The sequence below is a fragment of the Pezoporus wallicus genome, unplaced genomic scaffold, assembly GCF_028554395.1.
Source record: "Pezoporus wallicus isolate ANWC-B61680 ecotype Strahan unplaced genomic scaffold, APGP_CSIRO_Pwel_v1 contig_8006, whole genome shotgun sequence".
In the NCBI taxonomy this organism is placed as follows: Eukaryota; Metazoa; Chordata; class Aves; order Psittaciformes; family Psittacidae; genus Pezoporus; species Pezoporus wallicus.
The window spans coordinates 1-26,636 of NW_026635487.1; the positions used below are offsets into that span (position 1 = coordinate 1).

General features: G+C 43.3%; 2 protein-coding genes across 5 annotated transcripts in view; one reads left to right on the forward strand and one right to left on the reverse strand.

The window, feature by feature from the left end:
- The window catches only part of MTOR (mechanistic target of rapamycin kinase), a 64,072-nt gene continuing 37,436 nt past the window's right edge, over positions 1-26,636 (forward strand). For 2 of the 3 annotated variants that reach the window (XM_057431388.1, XM_057431398.1), the window contains exons 1-29: positions 1-22; positions 1,186-1,349; positions 1,728-1,836; positions 3,113-3,345; positions 3,714-3,914; positions 4,671-4,805; positions 5,247-5,522; positions 5,848-5,956; positions 6,775-6,961; positions 7,158-7,286; positions 8,081-8,325; positions 8,494-8,709; positions 9,322-9,527; positions 10,047-10,169; positions 10,523-10,612; positions 10,710-10,802; positions 11,339-11,473; positions 11,803-11,932; positions 12,132-12,382; positions 13,245-13,286; positions 14,321-14,407; positions 14,961-15,128; positions 15,363-15,475; positions 15,863-16,025; positions 16,285-16,377; positions 17,076-17,222; positions 18,027-18,169; positions 18,397-18,559; positions 18,699-18,844. In XM_057431388.1, the coding sequence (XP_057287371.1) occupies positions 1,230-1,349; positions 1,728-1,836; positions 3,113-3,345; positions 3,714-3,914; positions 4,671-4,805; positions 5,247-5,522; positions 5,848-5,956; positions 6,775-6,961; positions 7,158-7,286; positions 8,081-8,325; positions 8,494-8,709; positions 9,322-9,527; positions 10,047-10,169; positions 10,523-10,612; positions 10,710-10,802; positions 11,339-11,473; positions 11,803-11,932; positions 12,132-12,382; positions 13,245-13,286; positions 14,321-14,407; positions 14,961-15,128; positions 15,363-15,475; positions 15,863-16,025; positions 16,285-16,377; positions 17,076-17,222; positions 18,027-18,169; positions 18,397-18,559; positions 18,699-18,844 (4,253 nt within the window). In that variant the 5' untranslated portion in view covers positions 1-22; positions 1,186-1,229. The remainder of the gene's footprint in view (positions 23-1,185; positions 1,350-1,727; positions 1,837-3,112; positions 3,346-3,713; positions 3,915-4,670; positions 4,806-5,246; positions 5,523-5,847; positions 5,957-6,774; positions 6,962-7,157; positions 7,287-8,080; positions 8,326-8,493; positions 8,710-9,321; positions 9,528-10,046; positions 10,170-10,522; positions 10,613-10,709; positions 10,803-11,338; positions 11,474-11,802; positions 11,933-12,131; positions 12,383-13,244; positions 13,287-14,320; positions 14,408-14,960; positions 15,129-15,362; positions 15,476-15,862; positions 16,026-16,284; positions 16,378-17,075; positions 17,223-18,026; positions 18,170-18,396; positions 18,560-18,698; positions 18,845-26,636) is intronic. The other variant, XM_057431405.1, reaches the window with a different exon arrangement.
- ANGPTL7 (angiopoietin like 7) lies at positions 20,797-25,774 on the reverse strand. 2 transcript variants are annotated; one of them, XM_057431442.1, is made up of 5 exons: positions 25,396-25,774; positions 23,612-23,712; positions 23,089-23,283; positions 22,054-22,252; positions 20,797-21,095 (listed from the first exon to the last, which is right to left on the reverse strand). In XM_057431442.1, exons 1-5 carry the CDS (start codon positions 25,772-25,774, stop codon positions 20,926-20,928), a joined length of 1,044 nt encoding a protein of 347 aa, XP_057287425.1. In that variant the 3' UTR covers positions 20,797-20,925. The 2 variants fall into 2 exon arrangements, with proteins under 2 accessions (XP_057287425.1, XP_057287416.1); XM_057431433.1 differs by having other exon boundaries at positions 23,612-23,715.

Sequence of the window (26,636 nt, forward strand, 5' to 3'; positions counted from 1 at the left end):
GGCGGCGGTCGGGGCTGAGGCGGTGAGTGCGGCTCCGGAGCCTCCCCGCGGCAGCGCCGTCCCCTCCCTCCGGTCACAGCCTCTCCCCTGCGCCTTCCCGCCTCAGTGCCAGCCGCGCTGCCGCCTTGCGCGCTGTCAGCGGCACCGGCGCTCCCGCAGGCGCTCGGCCCTGTGTCGCGATCCCCGCCCGGAGCCGCCTGCCTGAGGCCCCGCGCCCGCCCGCCCTCACCTCACTCTTCCCTCAGCCCCGGCCCGTGGAGCGGCGATGGCGGGATCCCCCGCGGGCTCAGGCCTGCCGGCCCCCGCCCGCCGGCTGTCGCGTCCTTCCGCCAGTGCGGCTGTGACGGAGCCCCGCGCAGGGACACCCCGGCCGGCGGCGGTAGGGCCGCAGCCACGGGTCGCTGTTAGCCTGGGAGAGCTCCTCCTGGTTCCCAGCCGCGGGGCAGCCCTGGAGCCACCTCACGCTTTCATGCTGGGGGATCCGTGTCACCGCGTGGGGATATTGAGGGAAGGAGCTGAAGTTTCGGTGCCGTGTGTCGCTGTGGGCCCTTTCTGTCAAGTGCTGGGTTTGGGTTTATGTAATCTGGAAATCGGGGGGGGGGAGTCTGGCCTCCAGCATATTTTCCGCATAAAGGCTCACGATAAAGTTGGGTTGCGTGGTGCTATAGTAAACATCCTGCTGCAATGATTAGTGTTGCTATAAGTAGACTTCCCCTCTCTAAATATCTACTGAGAATGTAACACTTGCCAGGCCCCAAGTGCTGAGTCTTCCCTGTGCTGGCATAACACTGGAATTTCTGTGGAGAAACTTGGGTGAAAGTTTTCAAGGAGGAATCAGATACAATAACTATAATCATGGGAACGATTGTGTTATTTATGAGAGTGCAGGTGTAAACCCTATTCTCGTTCTGCTGTTATTTAGCTTGTTTCTAATTGGATCACCATGAGTTTGGGCACCTGGAGCATATTTTGGTATATGAGGAGCTAGGGAGCAAGTAGGCTTGAGGTCAAGGTATTCTGTTTTACCACAGCGTTGTAAGGCCTGAGGAATATAGTTGTTACTTGTAATTTTATGCTTTAGTGGCACAGCATCCTTGCACGCAATAGGACCCGTGTTTTGGAAACAGGCAGCATTAAGAAAGAAGCTGAGATGCTTCAATAGCTGAAAGGAGTGTTTTTCTGAAGCACTTACAGGATTTGATGCCCCCGAGCCCCAAGCCAGCACCATCATGTCGGGCACTGTGTCCATCCTCCAACAATTTGCCAATGGCTTGAAGAGTCGCAGTGAAGAGACGAGGGCGAAAGCTGCCAAGGACTTGCAGCATTATGTCACCATGGAGCTCCGCGAAGTGAGTGCTGCAAATGAGAGAATTTATCCTTGTTTTATCATGGGAGTGTGGGATGTGGGCTGGGAACTTTCGGGATGGAGATTTTTGGAATATGGAAGCTGGAATATGGAAGAGGAGGTGGGGCATAGCACGGAGCTTGCCTTTGCCTCAGCATGTAGCAGAGGTGAGTGAGCTGGTGACACAGATGGGTGGTTGAGCACCAGAATAAATAACTTGGCACGTCTAGGGCACAAAAAAGAGATGATGTTTTGTGTTTGCAGTGTATGGTTGCTTTCATTGCTTTTGAAGTGACTTAAGAAGCATTGTCTTTATGGAGGTTTTGGGATAGGAAGGAGGGAAAGAATGCCAAAAGCCAATTTGAACGTTTTGCTTTTACAGATGAGTCAGGAAGAATCTACCAGGTTTTATGATCAGCTGAACCATCATATATTTGAACTGGTCTCTAGCTCTGATGCAAATGAAAGGAAGGGTGGCATTCTGGCTATAGGTGAGTGAAAGCGCTTAATGACTCTGGTGAGTTTTCTCTTCATGTGTCTGTCTTAGGAACAGAGTTTCAAAAGGAATGAGCTTTTATGATTGGGATGTTACATCTGACTGCTCAATATGCTGGGTGTGTACTAGTTGCTGGGCTCTGAAAAGCTATCTGTGAGCACCAGCATGGGAGCTGCTGAGCGCTGAGAGTGGCTGAAAACCTGGTGTTTAATGGGCCCTGAGCTCTTCTGGGTGTCGAGCATCAAATGTGAGTGCTGAGCACGTGAAATTTCTGTTCTCGAGCTTAGCTGAGAACAGTTTGTGCTGTCCATCTACATGTATCAGGGTGAGCTGACTTTCTCAACTCTCCTCCATCTGAGGAGATTGATTCCTGGTATTTTAATTTACCTGACTCAGTAACAGCAGCTTCTATCCTGGGAGGGGCTCACATAGCTTCTGCTTTGATTCTCATCAGCTGCTCTGGTTGTGCTTTTACTGTGACATGGTTTAGCTGCCTGTATCTTGACTCTTAGGGAAATCAGCCTGCAGAAATACTTTGCCTTCCAAGTGAGTAGCCTCTTTTGTAGCAATTACTTTAATAACTAAATAGGAGGTGCTTACGGTTTAGGCTCACAGACATAATGATCCAGTCCCAACATGTCTGAAGACAATGAAAGTCCCATAGCTAGAGAAGTCTTTGTTGGCAACATCTGATTTTAAGCTGACAGTATCACTTTAAAATTGTTTCTGTGAATTTAGTGCTGTTGAAAGGTGCCAGCCCTGGAAACTGATGGCCTGTTTATCTACAGAGTAAGTACGAGTCAGGTACCAGCAGTGAAAGCTGCAGCCTGCACTGGCACCTGCCAGTGTGCCTTCCTCTGGCCAGGAGAGACCAGCTTTAGGGCTGAGGGGAGAAAAGTTTCCTTGGTCCATTCAGCCTTTGACTTCCCTCCTGCAGTGGATCAGCTGTAATCGTTGTGTGTGAATGGATGCCTTTCTGTTGGGAATGGGTCTGTGATGCCATGAATCTTAATTTTTTTTTTCTCATTTAAACTAAAAAGCTACTGGATGCATATTCCTGCCCACTTAACAAGTTTAGGCTCAAGAACGGTGGCCCTTTCCTTGATTATTTGATTTTTTTTTTTTTTTTCCTGTGGATTTGCAGTTTAGGAGGAGTTAATGGGAATCTTTAAGGAATGAATAGGGAATACTAACTGTCCTCCAGAGATTACTTACTGTCTGCCTCACTGACTCTTAGGAAGAACCTACAGCATTGCTCCCTTTCCCTACAGCAAGCCTTATTGGTGTTGAAGGAGGTAATGCCACCCGTATCGGCAGGTTTGCCAACTACCTGAGGAACCTTTTGCCATCCAATGACCCTGTTGTAATGGAGATGGCCTCCAAGGCCATTGGGCGGCTTGCAATGGCTGGCGACACCTTCACAGCTGAGTATGTGGAGTTTGAGGTGAAACGAGCTCTGGAATGGCTGGGAGCTGACAGGAATGAAGGTCGAAGACATGCAGCTGTGAGTAATCTCTTTTTGTCTTCACCTGTCTTGGAATGGGGAGGATTAGTTAATAGTAGTAGGAGATGTGCACAGAAAGCTGAAGAAAAGCTCTCGTCAGGATCTAAATGGCTGCCAGTCTGTGTCTGAGAACCTCTGATGCTCTCATGGCAGATACAGCATTTGCTTCATTGCTTCTATGTTAGCTCAGTGATTAAAGAAGATTGAGACACTACTGTGCTAGGAACTGTTGAAGTACAGAGCTGGAAGCACCTCAGTCTCACAGACACTGATAGTTTAAATAAATGATTTTACGTTCTAGAAGTTACCAGGTTTGTTTACAGGGGCTCATCCTCACAGATTGTTCCTGTTTCTCTCCCCACCTCCAGGTTCTTGTCCTGCGTGAGCTGGCAATCAGTGTGCCTACCTTCTTCTTCCAGCAAGTGCAGCCATTCTTTGACAATATATTTGTGGCTGTGTGGGATCCCAAACAGGCCATCCGAGAGGGAGCTGTTTCTGCCTTAAGAGCCTGCCTTATCCTCACCACTCAACGGGAGCCAAAAGAGATGCAGAAGCCCCAGTGGTACAGAGTAAGAAAATAACTTTGTTTTGAAGCAGCTCCTCATAATGCAGTGCATTCACTAAGTGAGTTCTTAGAAAAACTGTTTAAGCTAAGAACCTGTGTCACTTTTGTCTGTAGGTCTGACTGTCAGTAGAAAACTGTCTCCCCTTGAAAAGATTGAAACTATAATGGCTTACAAAATGAGTAGTTCCTTTAGCCCACTGTAAAAATAATCGAGAGACTTGACTCCATCAAGAATCCATTGCTCTATCTGCAACTCATTTTCAGCTGTTGGGCCTGACCTAGTTTTACAGCCATGCAATCATCTATCTATTGTCGTCTCTTACTAGCATATGGTTTTATTAGTGTAGCTGAAACATGAATGGGAAAAGTAAGGATTCTTTTACCTGAAGCTTAGCTTTGCTGCCATTGTCACATGAATTCAAACTTCATAATATCAAATAAGGTTTGCACAGTGCAGTCAAAATGTTGTGAACTTCATTCATTCCTCATAGTCAAATATGTGATGCAGATATTGATGAAGTTTATACCATAGCATGGTTGACTGGCTGTTTTTATTAGTGCTGTTGAAAATGCTTTGCAGAGAGTCCACAGCTTCTGGCTGAATCTGAATTTATGGTGTTGTACTCTGTTATTACTCAGTTGAGGCTTGTGGCTACTCTTGGAAAATTATAGGCCCTCAGTAACTCTTGACTGGCAGTACTGCTTTGTTTCCACAGGCTTTGTTTTCTGCATGATCACTGAGATTTTTTCTTTCCCCCAGCACACATATGAAGAGGCTGAGAAGGGCTTTGATGAGACTTTGGCCAAAGAGAAAGGAATGAACCGTGATGACCGAATCCATGGTGCCTTATTGATCCTCAATGAGCTAGTGAGAATCAGCAGTATGGAGGGAGAGGTGAGCAAATGAACAAGATGGGGACTATGGTTTGATTGACAATGTGTAGCAATTCTGCAATCTGTGGAAATACTTCATTGTGTTTGAAATGGGGTTGTTGGGCTAAAAAGTTATCTGAACAAGGAGTTGGAGCATTACAAATTGAAGTGTGTCAGAGAAATAGCAGTGAGTGGTTTGGCCTGAGTAGGTATTAAACTGATGGAGAGTGCTATCAACTGGATTAATTACAAAGAAAAAGAATTTTATATGGAATGAGGACTCTTAGGTGTTAGATACCCAAATATTTTTGCTGGATTTTGCATAGTTAGAGGTGTGCAGCCATTTGGATATCAATTATACAGAATGCTGCTCAAAAGATTTGGGTAGCACTGTGTTTGGAATCTCTTATTCAGCTATGTTTTGGGGTTTTTATTGCAAACCATGTTTTTCTACTTTATCCAGCGCCTTAGAGAGGAGATGGAAGAGATCACTCAGCAGCAGCTTGTGCATGACAAGTACTGCAAAGACCTGATGGGCTTCAGTACCAAACCTCGTCACATCACTCCCTTCACTAGCTTCCAGTCTCTTCAGCCCTCTCAATCAAATGCTTTGGCTGGTCTTCTGGGGTACAGTGCTCACCAAGGAATCATGGGTTTTGCAACCTCACCTGTCCCAGCGAAGTCTACATTGGTAGAAAGTCGATGCTGCAGGGATCTAATGGAAGAGAAGTTTGATCAAGTAAGTGTTCATTCTTCAACTTGTCTACCAACATTCACAACACTGGTTATTGCAGAGCAATTGTCCTCCATGTCCTTACTTAGCAGGCAATACTGCCTAGTCTTGAATTGAGGTGTGAAAACACATTAATTATGGGTATCCTGGCTTTGTCACTGTCTCTCCAGGAGCAAGTGATTTACTTTTTTGGAAGCTGTCTTAATTATCCATCTTTCTGATGGACTCTGAAGCCAAATGTCACTAGAATGCCTTAAAGCACCCAGGTAGTAAATGATTGTGAGCTGTTGCCAATGGCCATCCTTCAAAGCCCAAATGTATCTCCTTTCAGGTATGCCAGTGGGTTCTCAAGTGCAGAACCAGCAAAAATTCCCTGATCCAGATGACTGTTCTCAATCTGCTACCACGGTTGGCAGCTTTCCGTCCTTCAGCATTCACAGGTGACAAGACAGATGGTTGGATGTAAGAAATGCTGCTGAAATTGGGCTGGAAGTTATCCAGCTCTCTTTGGTCCAGATGAGCTTGCGCAGGCAATGCAGCAGTACAAATGTGGTGCTTGTAAGATGAGCACATTCCTCTGTGGGAGGACAGTCTTTTTTTTCTGAATAAGTGTGACTGGATATATGATGCCAAAATGTTGCTCTGATGGAAAAAAAAATGGAATTGAAAACTATTGTCTGAATTCTGTGATAAACACCATGAGAGATAGAACCTCCTGTTTGTGTTTTCTCAGTATGTCAGGCTTAGGGTTGAGCTCTGCTCTTTTGCTTCCACTTCAGTGTATCCTAAATATTATCAGCAGAGTTGTCTTCCTTTTTCTCTATTGCATGTGCCAGGAAATATCAAGTACAAATGACAAATACCTGCCAGTTCAGTTGATTTCTCAAGCAAGCTTAGGAGAGTATCAGAGTTAGAAGCAATTCAACAAGTTGCTCTAAGTGGGTTGGAACATACTTTGGGTTACTCCAAGTTTCCAGTCACTCACTCTGAAAACAAGATGATTGAATCTTATTTGTGTGTAAAACCTGTTGCAATGGTGTTTTTTCCCCTCACAGCTCTTTTATTTTGGTGATTTACTTTTTTCAAACCTTCTGGGCTTTGAAAACTTTATTATATGGGGGCATGTGTTTGCAGCTGCTTGCGGCAGCAGATTTTACATGGCTGTGTCTGTTTCTAGTTTGATAATTGTAAAGGTTTAGTTGCAAATGTGATGCAACTGTATGAGTTGCAATATCTGTATCGTTCTCTCTTGTGGCAGCTGATCAGTATCTTCCAGACACCATGAATCATGTTCTCAGCTGTGTGAAGAAGGAGAAGGAGCGAACCGCAGCCTTCCAGGCCTTGGGTTTGCTTTCTGTGGCTGTGAGGTCTGAGTTTCAAGCTTACCTGCCAAAAGTCCTTGAAATCATAAAAGCAGCTCTTCCACCAAAGGACTTTGCTCACAAGTAAGTGTGGGTTAGTGGATGTTAGAGGAAAGAACTGAAACACTTGTTCTTCGTATAATTTTTGTGATGTGGGATCAAATTATGCTATTAAAATCAAAGGTGTTTCTGTAAGACTGATAACACAGATGTGGGGAGAGGAAAGATGTTTGAAAAATAAGAGCTCCTCTTCATTAAATTATATGTGGTCCCTTTCCAGGAGGCAGAAGTCTGTACAGGTTGATGCCACAGTCTTCACCTGCATTAGTATGCTGGCACGAGCCATGGGACCCAGTATCCAGCAGGACATCAAAGAGCTTTTGGAGCCTATGCTGGCTGTGGGCCTGAGGTGAGTACAGGGCAGGGAAGCATATTTTTGTTAGCCACTGGATGGCATTGTTGGACATACAGAATGAGACCTTACAAGTCCTCAGATTGAGAAGGAAGATTATTGCTTTAAATGATCTTTCAGAAGGTCAGTGTAACTTTCAGAAGAATAATGTTTTAAGTGTTCATGTGTCTGTTGAGTTACTTACGAGCATTGGTCTCTATGTAAAGAAATATTTTTCTAGAACTAGTGAATTCAAAAGCAATCTTCTCTGCTTTCCACTACACAAACACATTTAGCAACAGCCTGCAAAAATTTAGAAAGCTTCTAAAGGCCAGCACATTTCTTCTCTATCCAGTTGACAGGGAAGGAGGATTGAAGCACTGAATATTTGCTTCTAGCTTCTTTCATCCTTGGCACTGACAGTTCCTCCAGGGAAATTTTCTAGCTCATGATGCTATTAGTATGTGAGGGCATGGAGGACGTATCCAGGTAGCACAGAGCTTTTTAGATTAGATTAATGTTGCCATCTGGAAATGAGTTTAATTGTCTTTGCGTCTAAGTATAAGGAATCACTTAGATTTGTAATTACTCTAGCAATGTTGCCTAGTGTAGCTGTAATACTGGCAGTTTGCTCACAAAGTTCATACAAGGTCATCTCGTGTGCCCAGGTTCACACAAGGACCTGTGTGCTCTGCTGGCAGGTGTTGCTGTGATCTGTGAATGCCCACAGACATCTTCTGATGGGCAAAAAGGTGAAACATGAACCTCATGATTTCTGTTCCAGTAACTATCTGCTTGCTTTTTACCCTCAGCCCTGCTCTAACAGCTGTGCTGTATGACTTGAGCCGTCAGATCCCTCAGCTAAAGAAGGATATCCAGGATGGGCTGCTGAAAATGCTCTCCCTTGTTCTGATGCACAAGCCTCTGCGACATCCAGGCATGCCAAAGGGCTTGGCCCACCAGCTTGCCTCCCCTAGCCTCACCAACATCCCAGAGGCCAGTGATGTGGGCAGCATCACCCTTGCCCTTCGTACACTGGGTAGCTTTGAGTTCGAAGGTAAGATGAAATAAAGAAGCAGGATGTAAAGGGGTATGGGGTATAAACACTAGTGCAACAGAATACAAGTAGCCGGAAGACTCAGGGCACTTTGTTTAAACATCTGTCCCTTGGTAAGACCAGTAATTGAGGTATAAACCTGTGTTAAAATCCCCATCTTCTTTCCAGGCCACTCTCTGACTCAGTTTGTCCGGCACTGTGCAGACCACTTTCTGAACAGCGAACACAAGGAGATCCGGATGGAAGCAGCCCGCACTTGCTCTCGTTTGCTCACACCTTCCATCCACTTGATCAGTGGTCATGCCCATGTGGTCAGCCAGACAGCAGTGCAGGTTGTGGCTGATGTTCTCAGCAAACTGCTTGTGGTTGGAATAACTGACCCAGGTTAGTATGGGGTTCAGAGAAAAGGGTTCTGTTACCACATGTTAGTTTTAGCATGTGAGCAGGTGATAGTTGTGGTTGTGGTTGAATTTGAACATATTTGCCACTAACTTAAGCTGTTTCTCTTCATAAATTAAAAAGTTCTCCCAGTTTTGGAAGGTGTCCCTGCCCGTGGCAGAGGGATTGGAAATAGATGATCTTAAGGTCCTTTCCAACCCTAGCTATTCTATGATTCTAATTTATCTTCCCAGATCTTGATTTTAGAGGTATTAATAAAACATTAGGGCAAAATGCACCTACTGTGTCCTTGGTAATCCTTTGAACTAAGTGGGGCCCTGTGACATTTTCTGCATGCTGCTCCAAATGTACCACTTGTGGGTAGAAGAGGTTGGCATTGTACTAATCTGATTATCGGGGCAGTGCTGAGCAGAACTGAGTTTGTTGGGCTGACCTACCTTGTTTCTCCTGTGTGAAACACTGAGGGTAGTATCTCATGCTGGGGAAGCTCTCGGCATTTCCCTGAGGTTGTGAAGAATTTCTGCAGCCAGCCTGTGATTAAGAACAATAAGAACAGGAGCTTCCTGCATTTAAAGAGAAACAAATGTGTTCTTGCAGACCCTGATATACGTTTCTGTGTGTTGGCTTCTCTGGATGAGCGCTTTGATGCTCACCTTGCCCAGGCAGAGAACTTGCAAGCTCTTTTTGTGGCCCTGAATGATCAAGTGTTTGAAATCCGAGAGCTGGCCATCTGTACTGTGGGTCGCCTGAGCAGCATGAACCCTGCTTTTGTCATGCCTTTCCTGCGCAAGATGTTAATCCAGGTAATGAAGGGGGTGCCTGCAGTGAAAATAGGGTAGTTAGTATTGACACCAAGATGGTGCTAAAGAACTGGGCTGTCTAACTGTAATGGATGCATGGGAGAGTGGGGGAATATCTCCTCAGTAGGTTTCAGCAAGTCTTTTTAGTGGTAGATGTTTGGACTGAAGTTCTAAGGATGTACTGGAAAGAAAAGCAGTCATTACTCCACCCCACATTCATCATGCTGGAGTGCTTTCTATCTGTATTGAGGAAGGACGTTCTGTGCTGCTTTTAGGTGAATGGATGGTACCACTTCATAAACGTAGATGGTTTTGGAGCCATCTATTCAGCTTTATGCTAATTAATTTTAGCTTCATTTAGGTGTAAATGACTGGATGGGATGTAAATGTAGAATCCCTTTTACAAGTGTTAAGGTGATTTTTTTCTTTATGTTGTTATTGGACAGGAGAGGAGGAAATGCAAAGAATTTTTGCCTACTTCTGATTTTCCCTGTTTTCATGCTTCCATTGTCTTTCCTGCAGATTCTGACGGAGCTGGAACACAGTGGTGTTGGCAGGATTAAAGAGCAAAGTGCTAGGATGTTGGGTCACCTGGTTTCTAATGCTCCACGCCTCATTCGTCCCTATATGGAGCCTATCCTTAAGGTAGAGTCTCTGTACATTTCCTAGAGGTTTTGGAGTGAGATGACACAGCAAGCGGACACATCACCCTGAGGAGATGGAGTTCTTTTGCTTCATCATAGCAGGAAAAAATTGGATTGATGTGGATGTTACCACAGGAATGCATTTATGTGACAGTGTAGCCTAACTTGATTCTGGTTTGCCTAAGTTTGTGAAAACAAAGTTTCATTTACTGTTGAAATGCTCCCCATGGTACAAGTTGAGCCCCTGTGGAATCAGTTGCAGGCATAAACAAAAGGAAAGATAGTTTTGAGTACTATATATACAACAAAAAGTCTTCTAAAAACATTCTAACTTCTTTTCCTGCCACCTACCAGGCACTGATTGTGAAACTGAAAGATCCTGATCCAGATCCAAATCCAGGAGTGATTAACAACGTCCTAGCGACCATAGGGGAGCTTGCACAGGTAGGGATGCAGCAGGTCTTTGCCCTGCTTGTCTGTTGTTAAGCTTTTGGCAATGCTAGAAGGAGGACTTTGATTATTTTTTTTTACCTTTCAATAGGTCAGTGGGCTGGAGATGAGGAAGTGGGTGGATGAGCTCTTCATTATAATTATGGACATGCTACAGGATTCCTCCCTGCTGGCTAAAAGACAAGTGAGTGTTTGACAGCTGCACTGAACTTGCCATCTGTGGCAAGCTGTGACCAGAGCTGTGATGGAATATCCATGTCTCCCAGCGTAGCTGCTAAAATGAACCTTTAAATCACTCCAGTCTCTAGTGGAGTGTATGGTCATGCTCGTGCCACACAGGTTACACAGGCACACAGGACTGCAACTGTGACATCGTACAGACTTGTTATATGGAAAAGAAGAATAAAAACATAAAAAAGGAATCAGGTTTTAGTGGAAGGCTGACTCACTGAGTTGAATGCCTGCTCAAATCGTATCTCTGAGTGAGGGCAATTGTGGCAGTCAGACAAATTGTTTATCACTTTCTTTACTATTACCTGTTAAAAAATGCTCTTTATAGACAGTTTCAAACCATGGACTATGGTTTGCAATGCCCTAAAATGCTCATTTGCAGATCCTAAAACGCTCAAGGAAACTACGGCAGTCAAATGACTGATGAATTCGGGAGATACAATAAATACCCCGGTCAAAACTAGTCTTCTCTGGGCTTGATCTTTCCAGGTGGCTCTGTGGACACTGGGACAGCTTGTGGCCAGCACTGGCTATGTGGTGGAACCATACAGAAAGTACCCAACATTGCTGGAGGTGCTTCTGAACTTCCTGAAGACTGAGCAGAACCAAGGCACCCGTCGAGAGGTATGAACATGAAGCTATCACACAACCATTTCTAGAAGGTTTTGGTGGAGAAAGAGCTGTCAAATAAGGGCATCTGCATGGATTTGGATGGGGGGAGATAAGTGTGGCTGATGTACAATAAGCAAAATTAACAGTGTGAAAGTGTTGAGTCAGTGAAATGGCCTCCAGCAGCTGAATGGAGAGCATTGATGTTTTTTCCAGGCAGTCACTTTAGTTCCAGATCCTCTCTCTTCAATCCTCAGGACCTTTCCAGACATGTGGGTTCATGTGTTGACTTTTGCTTTGGTGATGAAATTGTGATGGATTTCCTTTTGTTTCTGTCTTATCAGGCTATTCGTGTATTAGGATTGCTGGGTGCTTTGGACCCTTACAAACACAAAGTGAACATTGGCATGATTGATCAGTCACGAGATGCTTCAGCTGTCAGCCTCTCAGAGTCCAAATCCAGCCAGGATTCTTGTAAGCATCTGAATTCCTTTCAAGTGTATAGCTTGATGATCTACAAACAAATCTTGGTTATTTTGTGGTTGTTGTTGCCAGTTTGTCTCCTCCTCTTAAATTATTAGAGTACATATTTTCACCTAATACTCAGATGCTACTGAAGTGGTCCTCAAGGCCGTTTAATATGCAGTTTGTGACACTCCCTTCTTTCTCCTAGCGGACTACAGTACCAGTGAGATGTTGGTGAACATGGGAAACCTCCCTCTGGATGAATTCTATCCAGCTGTCTCTATGGTAGCACTGATGAGAATTTTCCGAGACCAATCCTTGTCCCAGCACCACACCATGGTAGTTCAGGCCATCACCTTTATTTTCAAGTCTCTTGGGCTGAAGTGTGTGCAGTTCCTGCCCCAGGTCATGCCAACGTTCCTTAACGTAATACGGGTTTGTGATGGTGCCATCAGAGAGGTGAGTGTACTAGGGACCACTCCTTCCTTCCTGTTCCACTGCCCTAAATTAAGAATCCATGTTTTAAGAGAATGCGACTGGCTTTGGGCATTGCTGTGCTATGTGTTGCTGCCAAGCATGCTGCAGAAGTGAGGTTCAGCTTTGCTTTTTCTCTCCTGTGAGCATTTGGTAGAATATTCAATGGAAATATTTTTTTGCTTCTTATTGCAACAGCTGCTTCTGAGCATAATCCTAAGAAAGCCAATATTTGATTCTGCTTTGGTTTTTTATCGAGCTGGTTTTGTTCAGGAAAACAGCCTGTGCAGCTTGCAGAGCTTTCAGTGATCTCTGCATTAACGTACTGTTGCAAACAGTATTCTTAAATAATTGGGTTACATTCTTTAAATTTTTGATGCAGCCATGTACTTTGGCTCATCTGTGAGCCGGAAAATTCAATTTGCTGCAGTCTGCTAACATTCAGAACAGCGTGGGTGGTGATGCCACAGCAGTGCTTTCTCTTCCTTCCCACTTCAGTTACAGTTTTAGAAGGAAATGAGAATTGTGTGAAGATAATAATGGGCTTAAGATTTGCCTGACCAGAGATGGCTGCTGTTTGCCAAACGATTTCCTCAGGCAGCTGAAATCTCGGGTGGGAAGGACAGTTTGTACTGGTTATTGGTACTATGTTTCATAGGTGGGATGGGTGCTCCCTTAGCAGAATCCCAACCCTGCTATAGAACCGCTGTTTTCTCCCAGACTGAACTACTACTCACATTGGAAGGAAAGCATCTCACACGCCTGGGTTGGCCGAACTCCTAGACCTGACTGATCTAACTTGCTTGAAAGCTATGCAGTTGTGCACACTCTGTTTAAAAATTTTCAGGTAAAAGAAGATGGTGAAAGTGTACTGGGGAGAAGAGCAGAGGTGGGTACACGTGACACTAAAGCCTAAAGGAGGCAGGTCCTTGTCCTATATGTAAGCATCCTCTCACTACACCAAAACGAAAGGGGCAGTACAGGAGCTCAGGGTTCATTTCTGGTAAATGAAGGTGTGCTGCTCTCACTAAAGAAGCTGATGTTGTTTTTTACTTAGTTTTCACAGGAATTTGTTATGTCTTTTTTCTGAGCTCTGCTTTGTATTTTGTCACTATAGTCTTCAAATACTGCATGAAGAACTGAAATTTAATATATGATAACTTACATGTTCCTGTTTTCCTAGAGAAAAAAAGACTTTACACTTATCTTGTGGACAGAGTCATTTAACCCTCAAACGATCTCAAAAGTAAATTCATTGTCTTGAGTGAGTGCATAAGATTGTATTGGGGTAAAAGAAATTGCAAAACTGTGATAGTAAATCCAAATAAAGTTGTCTTAGTCAAAATCCTTCTATGGTACAGTCAACCATCTTTCAGAAGTGTGATACTTCTGGCAAGGACCAAACTCTCTTCCCCAGTAACTTTTCACCAGTATATCTTGGTGGGGATGGGAAAGAGTACAGGAAGAGTATCTTAAAATGTATGTCAGTTTGCTTTACAGGCAGGGGGAAGAGATGAGGGGCTAAATTTTTGGAAGCATCCTTCAAATCTAATTTACAAAGCTCTGTAGCTGAGGGGTTTGTGCTTGCAAGTCTGTTCTGACACTGTAAATTTGCTGACACATTATAAACCCCTATTTATATGCTTGACTGTCTAAAGCTTTGAGCTCACAGAATTTTTGTTGCAAGGGGGTGGGTGGAGAGCCCAACTAAAAACCCCAAAACCACTCCCTGCTCACCCCAAAAACCCAAACCAGTGAGATGAAGCTGCCAAGAATTTAGCCCCAGATTTTGAGCATGTAGGAGCTATGCATGCTATTTGTTTGGTAAATGAGCTTGCACTTGGCCTGAGAAATGCTGTTTACCCAGAGTTGCTTTGATATTTGAATAAGCTGCATTAATCACTACACATTTCTTCCTTCCAGTTCCTGTTCCAGCAGCTAGGGATGTTGGTGTCTTTTGTGAGAAGTCATATTCGCCCCTATATGGATGAAATTGTCACCCTGATGAGAGTGAGTACAGTCTTTAAGCCGGTTACTCCCAGAAAAGGTGGATAGTGTTTCTGTTATCAAATGTATCAATCACTTCATAAACTCATAGAAGTGTAGAATTCCATGTACTTGAAGGAATAATTGCCTTTTGAAATAAGATGTATTTGTGACAATACTACACGTCATTACATGTAAGAGCAGCTCCTAGGTTCTGCTAGTCCGAGTTCTCTTGAGTGCTTGGATTTTGTGCACTTAATTCTTTTAGAAACACAATTTTAGCAAGGCGTGTTCGGAGTTCATAAATAGGTGGCATTTCACTTCGTTTTCACTTACTGTTTGCAAACAGAAAGATTAGGAAATATTGGTTGCCTAGGGGTTTTTAACAGCTATAAATACGCTGAAGGCAGAAAGTGTTTTAAAAACAGACCAAAACTACCGATTTACATTGCTCTATAAGAGCAGTGTAGTCCTTGCCTGCAGCCTTGAATTCATCTAGAGACTGTCTCCTGCAGTTTGCTTTTCTTGTAATTGGTACAGCTCAGTTGCAGAACTGTTTAATTTTTTGATTCTGCAGGACTTCTGGGTCATGAACAATTCCATCCAGAGCACAATTATCCTACTCATTGAGCAGATCGTGGTGGCTCTAGGAGGTGAATTCAAACTTTATCTGCCTCAGCTCATTCCTCACATGTTACGGGTCTTCATGCACGACAACAGTCAGAGTCGCATTGTCTCTGTCAAGGTGAGTGGCAGTCTGCAAGAACATGCCCAATGTGCCATGCCCCAGCAGGGCTTCTTCTTGCTTGTGTGCTGCAAGCAAAGGGAGAGGTGCAGTTCAGTAGTGGCTTGGTGTGATATGATGCAGACAGCACCTTGTTTCAAGTGCAGGGTTGTAGCAACTTTTCACTGGATACTGACTTATTTAAGGTGCATCTCTTCGTGACTTTAAGTCACATTGGATCATTTTTCCCTCCAGCTATTGAATGCGATCCAGCTCTTTGGAGCTAACCTGGATGACTACCTTCATTTGTTACTACCTCCTATTGTAAAGCTATTTGATGCCCCAGATGTTCCAGTGGTGGCTCGCAAGTAAGTGTTGGTTGCTTTGCAGTCTCTTTTCTTTCCCTTGTGGTTCCCCAGTGGCTGCTCTAGCCACATGTAGAATGAAATACCGCTTAGTTCCTTCCCTGTGTTTTCTCTGTGTTAAATGATTATGGTTGAATGTCACAGCATTGTTAGCAACTTTTCTTGGGTATAGACTAATAATTTCTGGTTCTTACCTGTCAGTAGTTTAGTCACTGCAACTTGCAAGCTATTCTGCAAGTACTATCTGCATTATCAGAGTTCCTGTGGCCTGTTTTTCCTATTACTATTGATGCTTAGGAAGACAGAGAACAAATCACGTGTTTTACATCTTATTTCTCCTGTTTTATGCCACAAGAGGTAAGTCCTCTCTTCTTTTTGCTTCGACTTCAGAGCTGCTCTAGAAACAGTGGACCGCTTGACAGAGTCCCTGGATTTCACTGACTATGCCTCACGGATTATTCATCCCATTGTGCGAACACTAGATCAGAGCCCTGAGCTACGAACAACTGCAATGGACACACTTTCCTCTCTGGTGTTCCAGCTGGGAAAGAAGGTAATACTCTTCTCAGACTTGAAAGCTTGTAAGAGGAGGGACTGTCACAAACATTAAGGCTTTAAAGGTGAATATTTGTAGTGCACTCTTTCTGCATTTTAAAGAAAACAGGTTTTTCTTCCCTTTGTTTCTGGAATCAAGAGTTACTGAAATCCAGCTTTCAGAATTGTTTGTTTAATAAGAGAAATGAAACAAAGGTGGGATATTACTGCACTTGGTGTCGCTGAGTAACTAGCTTTTGATGCATTCCCCTGTACAGTACCAGATTTTTATCCCGATGGTGAACAAAGTTCTGGTGCGACACAGAATTAACCATCAGCGCTATGATGTTCTTATCTGCAGAATTGTAAAGGTGAGTTAACAAGTATGTAGTTGTTTGCATAAGGGTGCTTTGGGGTTGTTTTTGTGATGAGAGATATGTAGCTGGAAACTTCACTTTGAGTTAGAAAATGAAGAATGGTTGTTGCTGTATTTGTGTCTGAAGTACAGCTTTTAAAGGAGACAGATTGCATTGGGAAAATGATACTGCTATTAATTCTAATACAAAAATCACTGCAAGTACTAGGTAAGAACTTTAAATTGTAGCCATTGTTATTACTTTTTTCTCAGTTCTTAAACATGGATTTACTTGAGGTTTTGCACAGTTTCAGGGCTTAAGCAGACCTTATTATCTCAGTATTTTCCATAGGCTGTCCCACATTTCAAAATCTCAGTAACTGGTTTGAGAATTGATTAAGGTAGAACAAGCAGCACACTGCTGTTCTCAACTTCCTAGTGAGTCAAATAGGAAGGAGTGCTTGTTTTAAGGTGTGTTATTCGGGGTTTTAATACTAGGAGCTAAGATTTCCTAACAGTTAAATTGAATAGAGAAGAAATATTATTAGAGTTCTCTGGTTTATAAGGTGTAATTATTGTAATGAAACACAGTTGGTTGCCTCACAAATTTCACTGTGAGGTTGGGTAGTGCTCTGACTTTGTCATCCGTTTGGCTTGTAGGAAATTGCTTTTGTGTATGTGGGTGTGATCTTCATTGTAAGCTATTTATTGTAGGGCTATACTCTTGCTGATGAAGAAGAGGATCCCCTGATTTATCAACACCGAATGCTGAGAAGCAACCAGGGAGAAACTTTGGCTAGTGGACCTGTGGAAACAGGACCCATGAAGAAATTGCATGTTAGCACCATCAACCTGCAGAAGGTAAGACCAGAGAATTGCACAGTGTGAGTTTGCTACTGAAGGGAGGAGCTCATGTCATATCTAAGGAGTTTGTCTGGTGCGTCCAAACTGCATTTATTTACATCTCTTTTCTGTTGCCAGTTCTGTACAAAACTGAGCTCAAAGTGGTGTCTGAGACTCTTTAAAAGAAGAAGCTGCTAAGCAACTTGAAAGATAGGAGCAGCTGAATTATCAGACTGTTAATGGCCATGAAGTAATCTTGACACTTCCTTGTTATGTTAAGTATGAACAAGACTTCCTAGATCACAAGGAATCATCTGTAGTTTCTAGAGGCATCTGTTTCAGAGCTTCTGCCTTTTTTCATCAGCCACTTATATCTTAGTACTATATTCTCTTGAAGCCAATATAGAACTTAATAGCTAAGCACTGGCTAGTTGGAACAGTAAATGCACATAGCACTCGGTTCAACAGTGGGATGGATTGGTTTGAAAATGATGGATTTAAAAATTTAATGCTAAATGCATTAAGTATTTTTAAGCTGATGTTTCAACAGTGGCTTCAGCTCTTGGTGTACTTTTGTAGGAAAAGAATTATGTTAAATACTTGGCATGTCATGACAGGGATACATTTAATAAAGATTTCTTAGAATCGAGACTGAAGTGTTGCAAATTATCTGACAAAGGTAATGGATTTCAGGGCATTGAGAAGGGCATCTCAGCGATGTGATTTGGAGCTGTAAAGAAGTCATGCTGCCTGCTGATGGATTTCTTCTGCTTTTGGATAGTGCTTCATTTGGTAATTGCACCATCTTGCTTTGTTCTGCAGGCCTGGGGAGCAGCAAGAAGGGTTTCCAAAGATGACTGGTTGGAATGGTTAAGAAGACTGAGTTTGGAGCTGCTGAAGGATTCCTCCTCACCATCCTTGCGCTCATGCTGGGCGCTGGCTCAGGCGTATAACCCCATGGCTCGGTAGAGTAATTCTGTTTTGGTTTTCAGATCACTTGAAATTGCAGTGCAAGCCAGATGTTGTAAGGAAAAAGAAAGTTAAAAGCTCTTGGGTTCCATAAGTAGAGACAGTTCCTGCATATTAGTCTAGGAATAATATAAGGCACATTCAAGTGAAGCTGGAAAAACAGCAGAGTGTGAAGTAGTTTTGAGGATCTGCTCACGTCTCACTCTTTTGCTTTCCTCCTCAGAGATCTCTTCAATGCTGCTTTTGTTTCATGCTGGTCTGAACTGAACGAAGACCAGCAGGATGAGCTGATCCGAAGCATTGAATTGGCCTTGACTTCTCAGGACATTGCAGAAGTCACTCAGACACTGCTGAATTTGGCAGAATTCATGGAACACAGTGACAAGGTAGAGATGCTGTTGGCAGCTCTTCTGGAATGCTGGCAAGCTGGCTAATGGCTAGGCTATGGAAAGGGTGTGAAGAGTTCGTGCATGCTTTCTGCTTTTTTATACTCATCATGCTTTTGGTGTGTGTGCTTCTACCCAGGGTCCCCTGCCTCTGAGAGATGATAATGGCATTGTCCTCCTGGGGGAAAGAGCTGCAAAATGTCGAGCATATGCGAAGGCACTTCACTACAAGGAGCTGGAATTTCAGAAGGGTCCCACCCCAGCCATCTTAGAATCTCTTATCAGGTAGGACCACAACTGACGAGACTTTTGCTCTTGCATCAGTACCCAAGTTAGGATACCTTTGGGATGAATCTAGACAGTTTTTAGGGTTTCACACTCTGCCACAAGATGTTGTAGGCTTACTAACTAGCTTGCAGATGTACACTCCTAGCTTCTGAGTTCTGCCCTTCTGTTTGGTTAAAATCATGATAGAAGCTGTGGGAAGTTGTGCAAGAAGTGGAGTCTTCCAGTTTCTACTTTTTGCCCTTCAATACAGGATCTCGTGGGGTGGCTGTAAGTTAAATGAGACAGATTTCTACACCTACGTATAAATAAGCCAGAAAAGCTGAAGTTCTTAAATAAAACTTCTCATCAAGTTCTGCTCATCCAGCTTAGATAGGTCTCACTCTCCGTATATCAAGTAGCAGGTATTATAAGAAGAGTGTATTGTTTCCTGAGTTTTGTCCATAAGAAAGCTGTTAGCCTAAAACACCTGCACAGGATTTGGTACTAGACTACATGGTTTAAAACATGAATCTTGGTTTCATCTCACAGGAATTTTAACTCTACCATTTGAGATGGCCAAATTGATTTTGGTTGAGCAAAAACTTAGCTTTGTTTGTGATGTTTATCAGCCCTCCCGCTTCCTGGGAGTTGTGCTTTCCTGGGGTGTTTTCCCCTCTTTTTTTCTTTCATCCTTTGTCCTCTCTCCTTTTTTTTTTCCTGGGATAAGTATAGAATTAATTGTATTCCCTTTCCTGGCCTCAGGTGCAGCTCTTTCTGTGTGTATCAAAAAACAAGTTAAGGAGCAGACTCGAAGTAAAACAGAATTAAAAATGAAAGGCAATTTATTAGAATTGGGAAAGCTTTGAAACCTTTCAAAATCCATTTTATAGACCACAGTTAAAGTAATTCCAATTCTAGTTCAACACAGTTGAGGTTTCCAGTATGAATAGTCAAACATATGTAAGGCAATTCCCAAGTCATCAGTAACTCCCATTTCACACAACACTGAACAGTTTAAATTAGATTGAAACTCTCTTTAAGGTGAATAAAAATAGATATATTAATGCTAACTATCTTTTCCAACATATTCAAATAACAGTATGGTGACAGGAGTGGTCTCTTTTTTTTTTAACTGTTATTTTTGACACTGTGTTATGTAAAGGAGAAACATTGTGTGTGTGTTGCATAACATCATTCCTGGATTCTCTGGTGTGTGCTAGTGTTTTGCTTATGGATACAGTGGTTTTAAGTGTTGGAGTTGAGGTTTTTGGCTGGATGGCCAGGTCTGGACTTCTTTTGCTAATCTATTGTTCTCCCTTAGTCTTAGTGACGTACAGCACACTTAATGCCCTAACCTGAGCATAATTTGGTGGCAGCCCTGAAAGTTGCTTTCTAGTTTATGAGCTTTTAGGTCATCTGTGAATAGGAGTAAGTATCACAGAGCATATGAGGCAAATCCTTTCTCCAGATTTACTATCTGCTGGGTGCAGCCCTCTGTGGGGACTTACTTGTTGCAGCAGCAGGAGATGGCCGTAAAACTGAAGGAGAGAACCTGGGCAATACTAACTAATCCAGCTTCATTATTTCCTCTGTGGGAATGTAAACCACATATTATACTCTAGAAAGGTGCATCTGCCTTGAAATGAATATGTTGTTGTTGTGATTTGAGTCTCTTCTGGAGGGAGTTAGGAATGCTTACTCTACACACTGAAGAAGTGGCAACAAGAAGGCTTTCTTTATTCAGTCCCTGCCTGGTTGGTTAACACTAAGGCAACCCACTAGCCACAGTGCTAGTGAAAACACACCAGTAGGTTTTTTGAAGGTGCTGGAAGTGCATTCAGTTATAACCTATTCTAACACAACATTTTTTTTCCCTTTGGAAAGAGTCTGAAGAGGAGGAAATAAGTCTGAGCCCTGGTAACATGAATGGCGGTGACTTGTGCTTAATGTGCCTCAGTGTTTGTGTGTGCACATAGCCAGTATGTAGCTGTTGCACATATTAGATGAAATGAACCATTATTTGGTTGATTTTGAGCAGTTCATTGCCCACCTTCTGTGCAGTAGCATAAGGAAACTGTACAAACAAATACTGGTTCTCTCTATGGTTTGAAATCCTCTGGCCGGATCTTCATCTCAACTCTCTTCAGGGAGTAGGTTGATCCATGCCATCCGTACCAGGTGATCCCATCCATGTTCTTGGTGTGTTCTCCTTTCCGGTAGTAAACCCCATTCAGATTGGAGTCTGTGCAGCAGTTGTACCAATATCCACCTTTTAAAAACCCAAATGAATAGATTCCTGGTGAGTCATTTACTTAAAACAGGTATGTTTTGTATTCATCATAAGAATTACTGCTCCTTCCAGAGGAGAGTGACCAGAATGCAGCGTTTAATCCCTGGAGCCTTTATAGCTGGGATTGCAGGTAAACTCAAAATTTAACATGGATACTAAATACATAAAGGCTTTACAGTTGCATAGTCAGATTAGTCCAGTGGTTTTTCCTTGACATGTTTCTGTCTCTGTGAGAGTTAGCGTAGGAAATTAGTTTGGGATCTTAGCTTGGGCATCTTAAAGCATTTAAGAGGTCTCTGCACACTGCGAGTAAGCTGCACTATTTTATTGAGGCTGATACCAACAGTTTTATTTGCCTGTCATGTGTGGGCATAATGGGGAAATTAAAGGGCAAGATGCAGTGAAGGCAATTATCTGTGTGACAGACCTCCTATAAAGATAACAAATTGAACAAAGAGAGTAACCTCATTAGAGGCTCTTTAAGGTAGAAATAAAGATTGGAATGCAGGTGAAACCTTGAAGTGCAAGTAGGATAATAATACAGGAGGGTAATTACAAGTTCCTGATACTAACTTGAAACCTTACAGAAGAAAACAAAAAGATCTTATACAGGAATAAATTCCTGCGTCGCTGAATTGCATCTCAACATCCGATAGAGGCATAACGGGCTGGATAACAGTAGGTGTAGGTGAAAACATGCACTCAATCATTTGAAGAGTACTGATGTCTATAACATACAGTCTGGCTTTGTGTAAATCAGCTTTAAGTGCCACATTGCCCACATAACTGGCAAGTGGGTATTCCAGAGCTGATCACCTCTCCCTTCATTTGCCATCCAGATGCTCCTTACTAGTTACTTGCAATGAGGGAATCTTGGGCTCTCTGTGAATTACCCGGGAGCTCTCTTGGGACAGGAAGGTGTTTGTTCATGTTTTACCTTTACGGAACTGGGCGCAGTCGTCCACGCACTTGTCGTTGTCCTTGTCCTTCGTGCTGAAGGCTGTGTTGTTGTGGTACCTGAGGGAATCCCGCCCTGTGTTGCCAGTGTAGTTCCCCACAAAAAGGCGATAGCTGTTGATTTCATTGCTCAGGGTGAACTGCTTATATTGTGCGTAGCGTATGTTGCCTTCCCAGTCCTGCCACAGAACAGTGAAGAAGAAATAGGTCCTATTAGAGTAGTTATGAAAAACCCCACTCTTTATTGTTACATGCAGTGCATGTTACGTATATTTTCTCAGTCCTGGATTTTTCATGGGTACTTTTTCTGTCTCAGGCTGCAGAAACTTCCCTTTTAAGGCAAAGAAACTTTCCAGAGCAAAGCATTATATTTCCAAGTCTTGCCTACACTGGTATTAAACAACATATATGGAAACTGGTGTGCCACTCTTGCATTCAAAGTCCTCGTCTCATAGTGTGCTGCCTCAAGTAACTTTGTTTTCCTCTCTGAAACACTCACTTTTAGACATAGACTTTGGCTCACTTTTTCCATTATACATATCCCATCCCTCAAAACTATTGTACCAGCTGTAAACCTAGTTTAAGTCAAACCCAAGCCTTTAATAGACTGTAGACATTGTTTTGGAGTAATACAGTGCAAACTCTTGTATACAGGCTGGAAGAAAGTTCTGCAAAAGGAAAAGATTCATGGAGCATCTTTGTGAATCTTTGCATCTGAGGCGATCAGCAGTTTGATCTCTGCAGTGGGTTTCACAGGGTTCTCTAGAGCACCACAAGTTCCCCAAGACACAATCTGTATGCGGATAGAAGGTTGTTCTACTGACTTTGGGGTAGAGAATGTAATTCTGTCTAGTCCTTGAACGTATCATTAGGGCCATCCTGCTTCCTTCTCCTGCAGTTAAAGCATGCAAATTCTTTGGGCCTCCTATAGAGACAGGAGATGGTATGTGCTACTGGGAAATCCCTTTGTATTCAAAGCTTTTTTTTCTGCTGAAATTAAATGCTTATTGATTACCTCCAGCTCTACTCGCAGAACAGTGGGGCGCCTTGAAAGTCTGTAGATATTCTCATTTCCCAGCCAAAAATCTCCCCGAATATTGCCAAATCCTTCCTTGTACTGTTTCCAGTCCCTATTGAAAGAGGTCAAACCAACTTTACGTCTCTGGATGATAGTCCAGCCACCTCCGTCTGTCTCCATGTCGCAGAACACCTACAGCAGGAAAAAATCCAGGGTTTACCTGTCAGTAGATTTAGGAAGGTTCAGTTCTCTTAACAGAAGACAAGACATTGTTCCAGATTTCACAACTTGAAGAAATTCCTCTTTTCTTTCTTTAATTCATGGAAAAAAATGTTAAGTGAACCCCTTTTCCCTTTTAAATGTACAGTCTTTACTTCCTTTAAGTTTGCCTAAAGATACTGAGTCAGAGTGTAGGGTATCATAACTCAGTATGTACTCTTTTTGTCTCTGCAGTAGGTAAGTATTTCTTGATTATATGTGAAAAGACATGCAATATACATTGTGCACTTGGCGTCCTTACCTCCAGCTCTGGACTCCCCAAAAATTCATCAGGAGGTAGCTTGTAAACCCCAGAGATCCTGTAGTTCCTCTGGTAGAGTGAAGAGCAGTCATAGACAGCATCTACTTGAATAGGAAGCAGAAAGTAAGAATGTGAACAGCAAGAACAACTTCCCATAGGAAACCACAAAGGTGGTTTCTTGGAAGCTTAATTTGTAATACAAGGAGTAACTAAGTGAAGAAGACTTCCACAAATCTCATGTTTTCCTGAAATGGTTTAGTTTTGATCAATACACACATTGGAAAAAGAGATAGTAGCACTGGGACTTTGATGGGGTTTTTGGGTTTGGTTTTTGCCTCTCCTATCCAAAGAGCAATCTCCAGTTTCTCTTCCCATTGCTACCACTTGCTGGAAGGTATAAAGATATTTATTTGCTGTCCCCCTCCCAAACAATAAAGGGTTATCTAATAGAATGGCAAGGCCTGCTGCCAGATTGATGAAGCTCAGCCTGATGCTTGAGCAGGTTAGCCGGGTTTGCGGATGAAGCCTATTTGCTCAGCACTTTTTGCACCAGAGCCTATGACAGAGCTGGTGGCTTTTAGCTGCAGTCTGTGTCAGTCTCTGCCAGCCTTCTTTCCTCCCTCTGCAGGAGCTGCCTTGATGATAGGGAGATGCACAGCTATTCTTCTGAGGAAGATAAACCAGCTGAAGCAAGGCTTTATCCATTCTGACAGCTTTCAGTTCAGTACAGACTATGTGTCTCTTACCTGGTGAGGTGAGACGAGACACATCTGGTTTCAATACCTTTGCACAGCCCCAAAGAGACTTGTTATGGTATAATAGTAAAGACCTCCACTAAACAGTGGTGTGTCAAAACTAGCCAAGTGGAACTTTAGGGAAGAGGAATTTAGTAAATAGATTTAAAAGTTTTTCCTTTGCATTTAAAAAAAAAAAGAAATAAAAAAATCTAAGTGAAATCCTTTGGCAAACCCAATTCTCCTAGAAAACAGCAGTGGATTTTAAAGGAAGCTTTAAATATATTGCAGCAGATTTAATTTTAGGAGAAAAGTCATCTAAAAAGACGCTTTCTTCTAGCTTTCTTCTAGAAGCGGTTTTGCAGATAGCTGACCTACAAAATGCGCCTGCATTCCATGCTCGGGACAGGCCTGTGCAATCACTCTGTGCAGTGAAATTTTCCCTCGGGGAAGAAAGGATTTGGAACAATTTATGTGTTCTGGCTAGGCTTATATCACAGTTTGCATCTTGCATCATCTGCAGCCTTGAATGTTTGAGACTTATCATTCAAATAACGGATAACTCTTTTACTCTGGTTTCAAGATGGTCATAAAGATACAGTTACAAGCCTCAGTAAGGCTTGGACAGCATTTCTAGTTGTTTCACCAACTTCTAGTCCCCTGTCAGCACTGTGAACGCAGAGGATATTGCTGCCAGAGCCCTTCTGTGACAGAGCCAGCTCCCTTCCTTTTTGGATTGGTACTGTAGTGCTTAGAAAATGAACTGTTAGACTGAGTTCCTCGCTGTACAGATACAGTCCCTGCTCAGTTTTCCCATTCCTCAGTAACAAACATACAGATATTAAAACACAGCTGGATCTTTGCACTTCTGACAGATGAATCCAAACGGTTTTCTCAGTATCACCTGCCTACAGAAGTACTTTAAGCAGAAGCATTCAGAATGCACACTTGCTAATCCCGTTAGTGGGACATGCTAGCATTAAGGACTAGTCATAAGTTCATTCTGAGCATCAAAAGGTGTCTCTGGGAGCTTGGTGGCTCCCTCCTTACCAGCTGAAGTTTGCGTGACCGTCTGAGCTGCCTGGAGCTGCATGATATCTATCTGGTTGTTCATTTCGGAGTATTTGCTCTCCGCATCAATGAGGCGGGACTCCATCTGCTTGGTGCTCCCTTCCAGCTCCATCACTTGCATGACCACGTTCACCCAGTCGCCTTCCTGCTTCTTGCTCAGCTCCTGCAGCATTCTGCTCAGGTTGGCTACTTGCAGCTTGAGCTCTTTAATCTCTTCACAGCAGCCTGTCAACTTGGACTGTGCATTCCCATTGAGTGTCCTCCTTTTAGGAGGCTTCTGCAGCAGCGCTGGGTAGATCGCCACAGACACAGTGACAATGCAGAGCCAGGCCAGCTGAGCACTGGATCTTGCTGGCATTTTTGCTTACAGCAACAGAAAACTTCCAGCTGGCTGTGGGTAGTCTGAATGCAGCTGGGGTAGGTATGAAGTTGGTTGCAAGTGCTACAGTACCTAGCTTTCTTCCAATGAAGGGAGTCTCTGAAGGTGGAGCCTGAAGAAGCAGCCTTTTTTCAGACCCGTCCTTTCAGAGCCTATGCACTTTGGAAGTCTGTCTCAAAGCATCTTTTATGCAATTTGGTGTTTACCTCCACCCCCCTGGAGCTATGAAGAGCTCTCTGGCCCCTCCCAGTTCATCTGTTCCTATCAGGTGTTTACAGGGTGAAACTAGAACAGCATTCAGCCAAAAAAGGTTGGGGAGAGCAGGAGAGACTTCACTCGGTTCTGTGTTGAAGGGGTGTGGTGGAGGGCTAGGAAATGCAGAGTTTCCAGCGATGTTGGATTGAAGCCCTCTTGGTGACTTGTTCTGGCACTTCAGTAACATTAGAGGAGCGCTAGAGGTCCAGAATGTGAAAAGTCTGTCCCAGCAGCATGAGTTTATGAAAGTTCAGGGAGTGAACTCCCTAGCAGGTAGCCCCAGCTGCAACAAGTCCTCCTAATACCAGAAGTTGAGGGGGTAACTCTATGCTTGCAGTCCTTCTTAATTTACATAATATTGTGGCAAATTCATCTGTTTAGCATCTAATCCTCCCTCTGGACGCTGGTGTCTCTGCACTGTTTGTTTTGTAGCATTCAGTGCTGCTATTCTTAGAGATGGGATATGCGAGGGTGGGATGGAAAGAAGTCTGCAAAACATCTAAGTCAAAACCCATGCCTGTGTTTACTCACAGTGGACAAGCAAAAGGACATTAAGTAATGCTGAAAGACAATCTACTTCCAATTG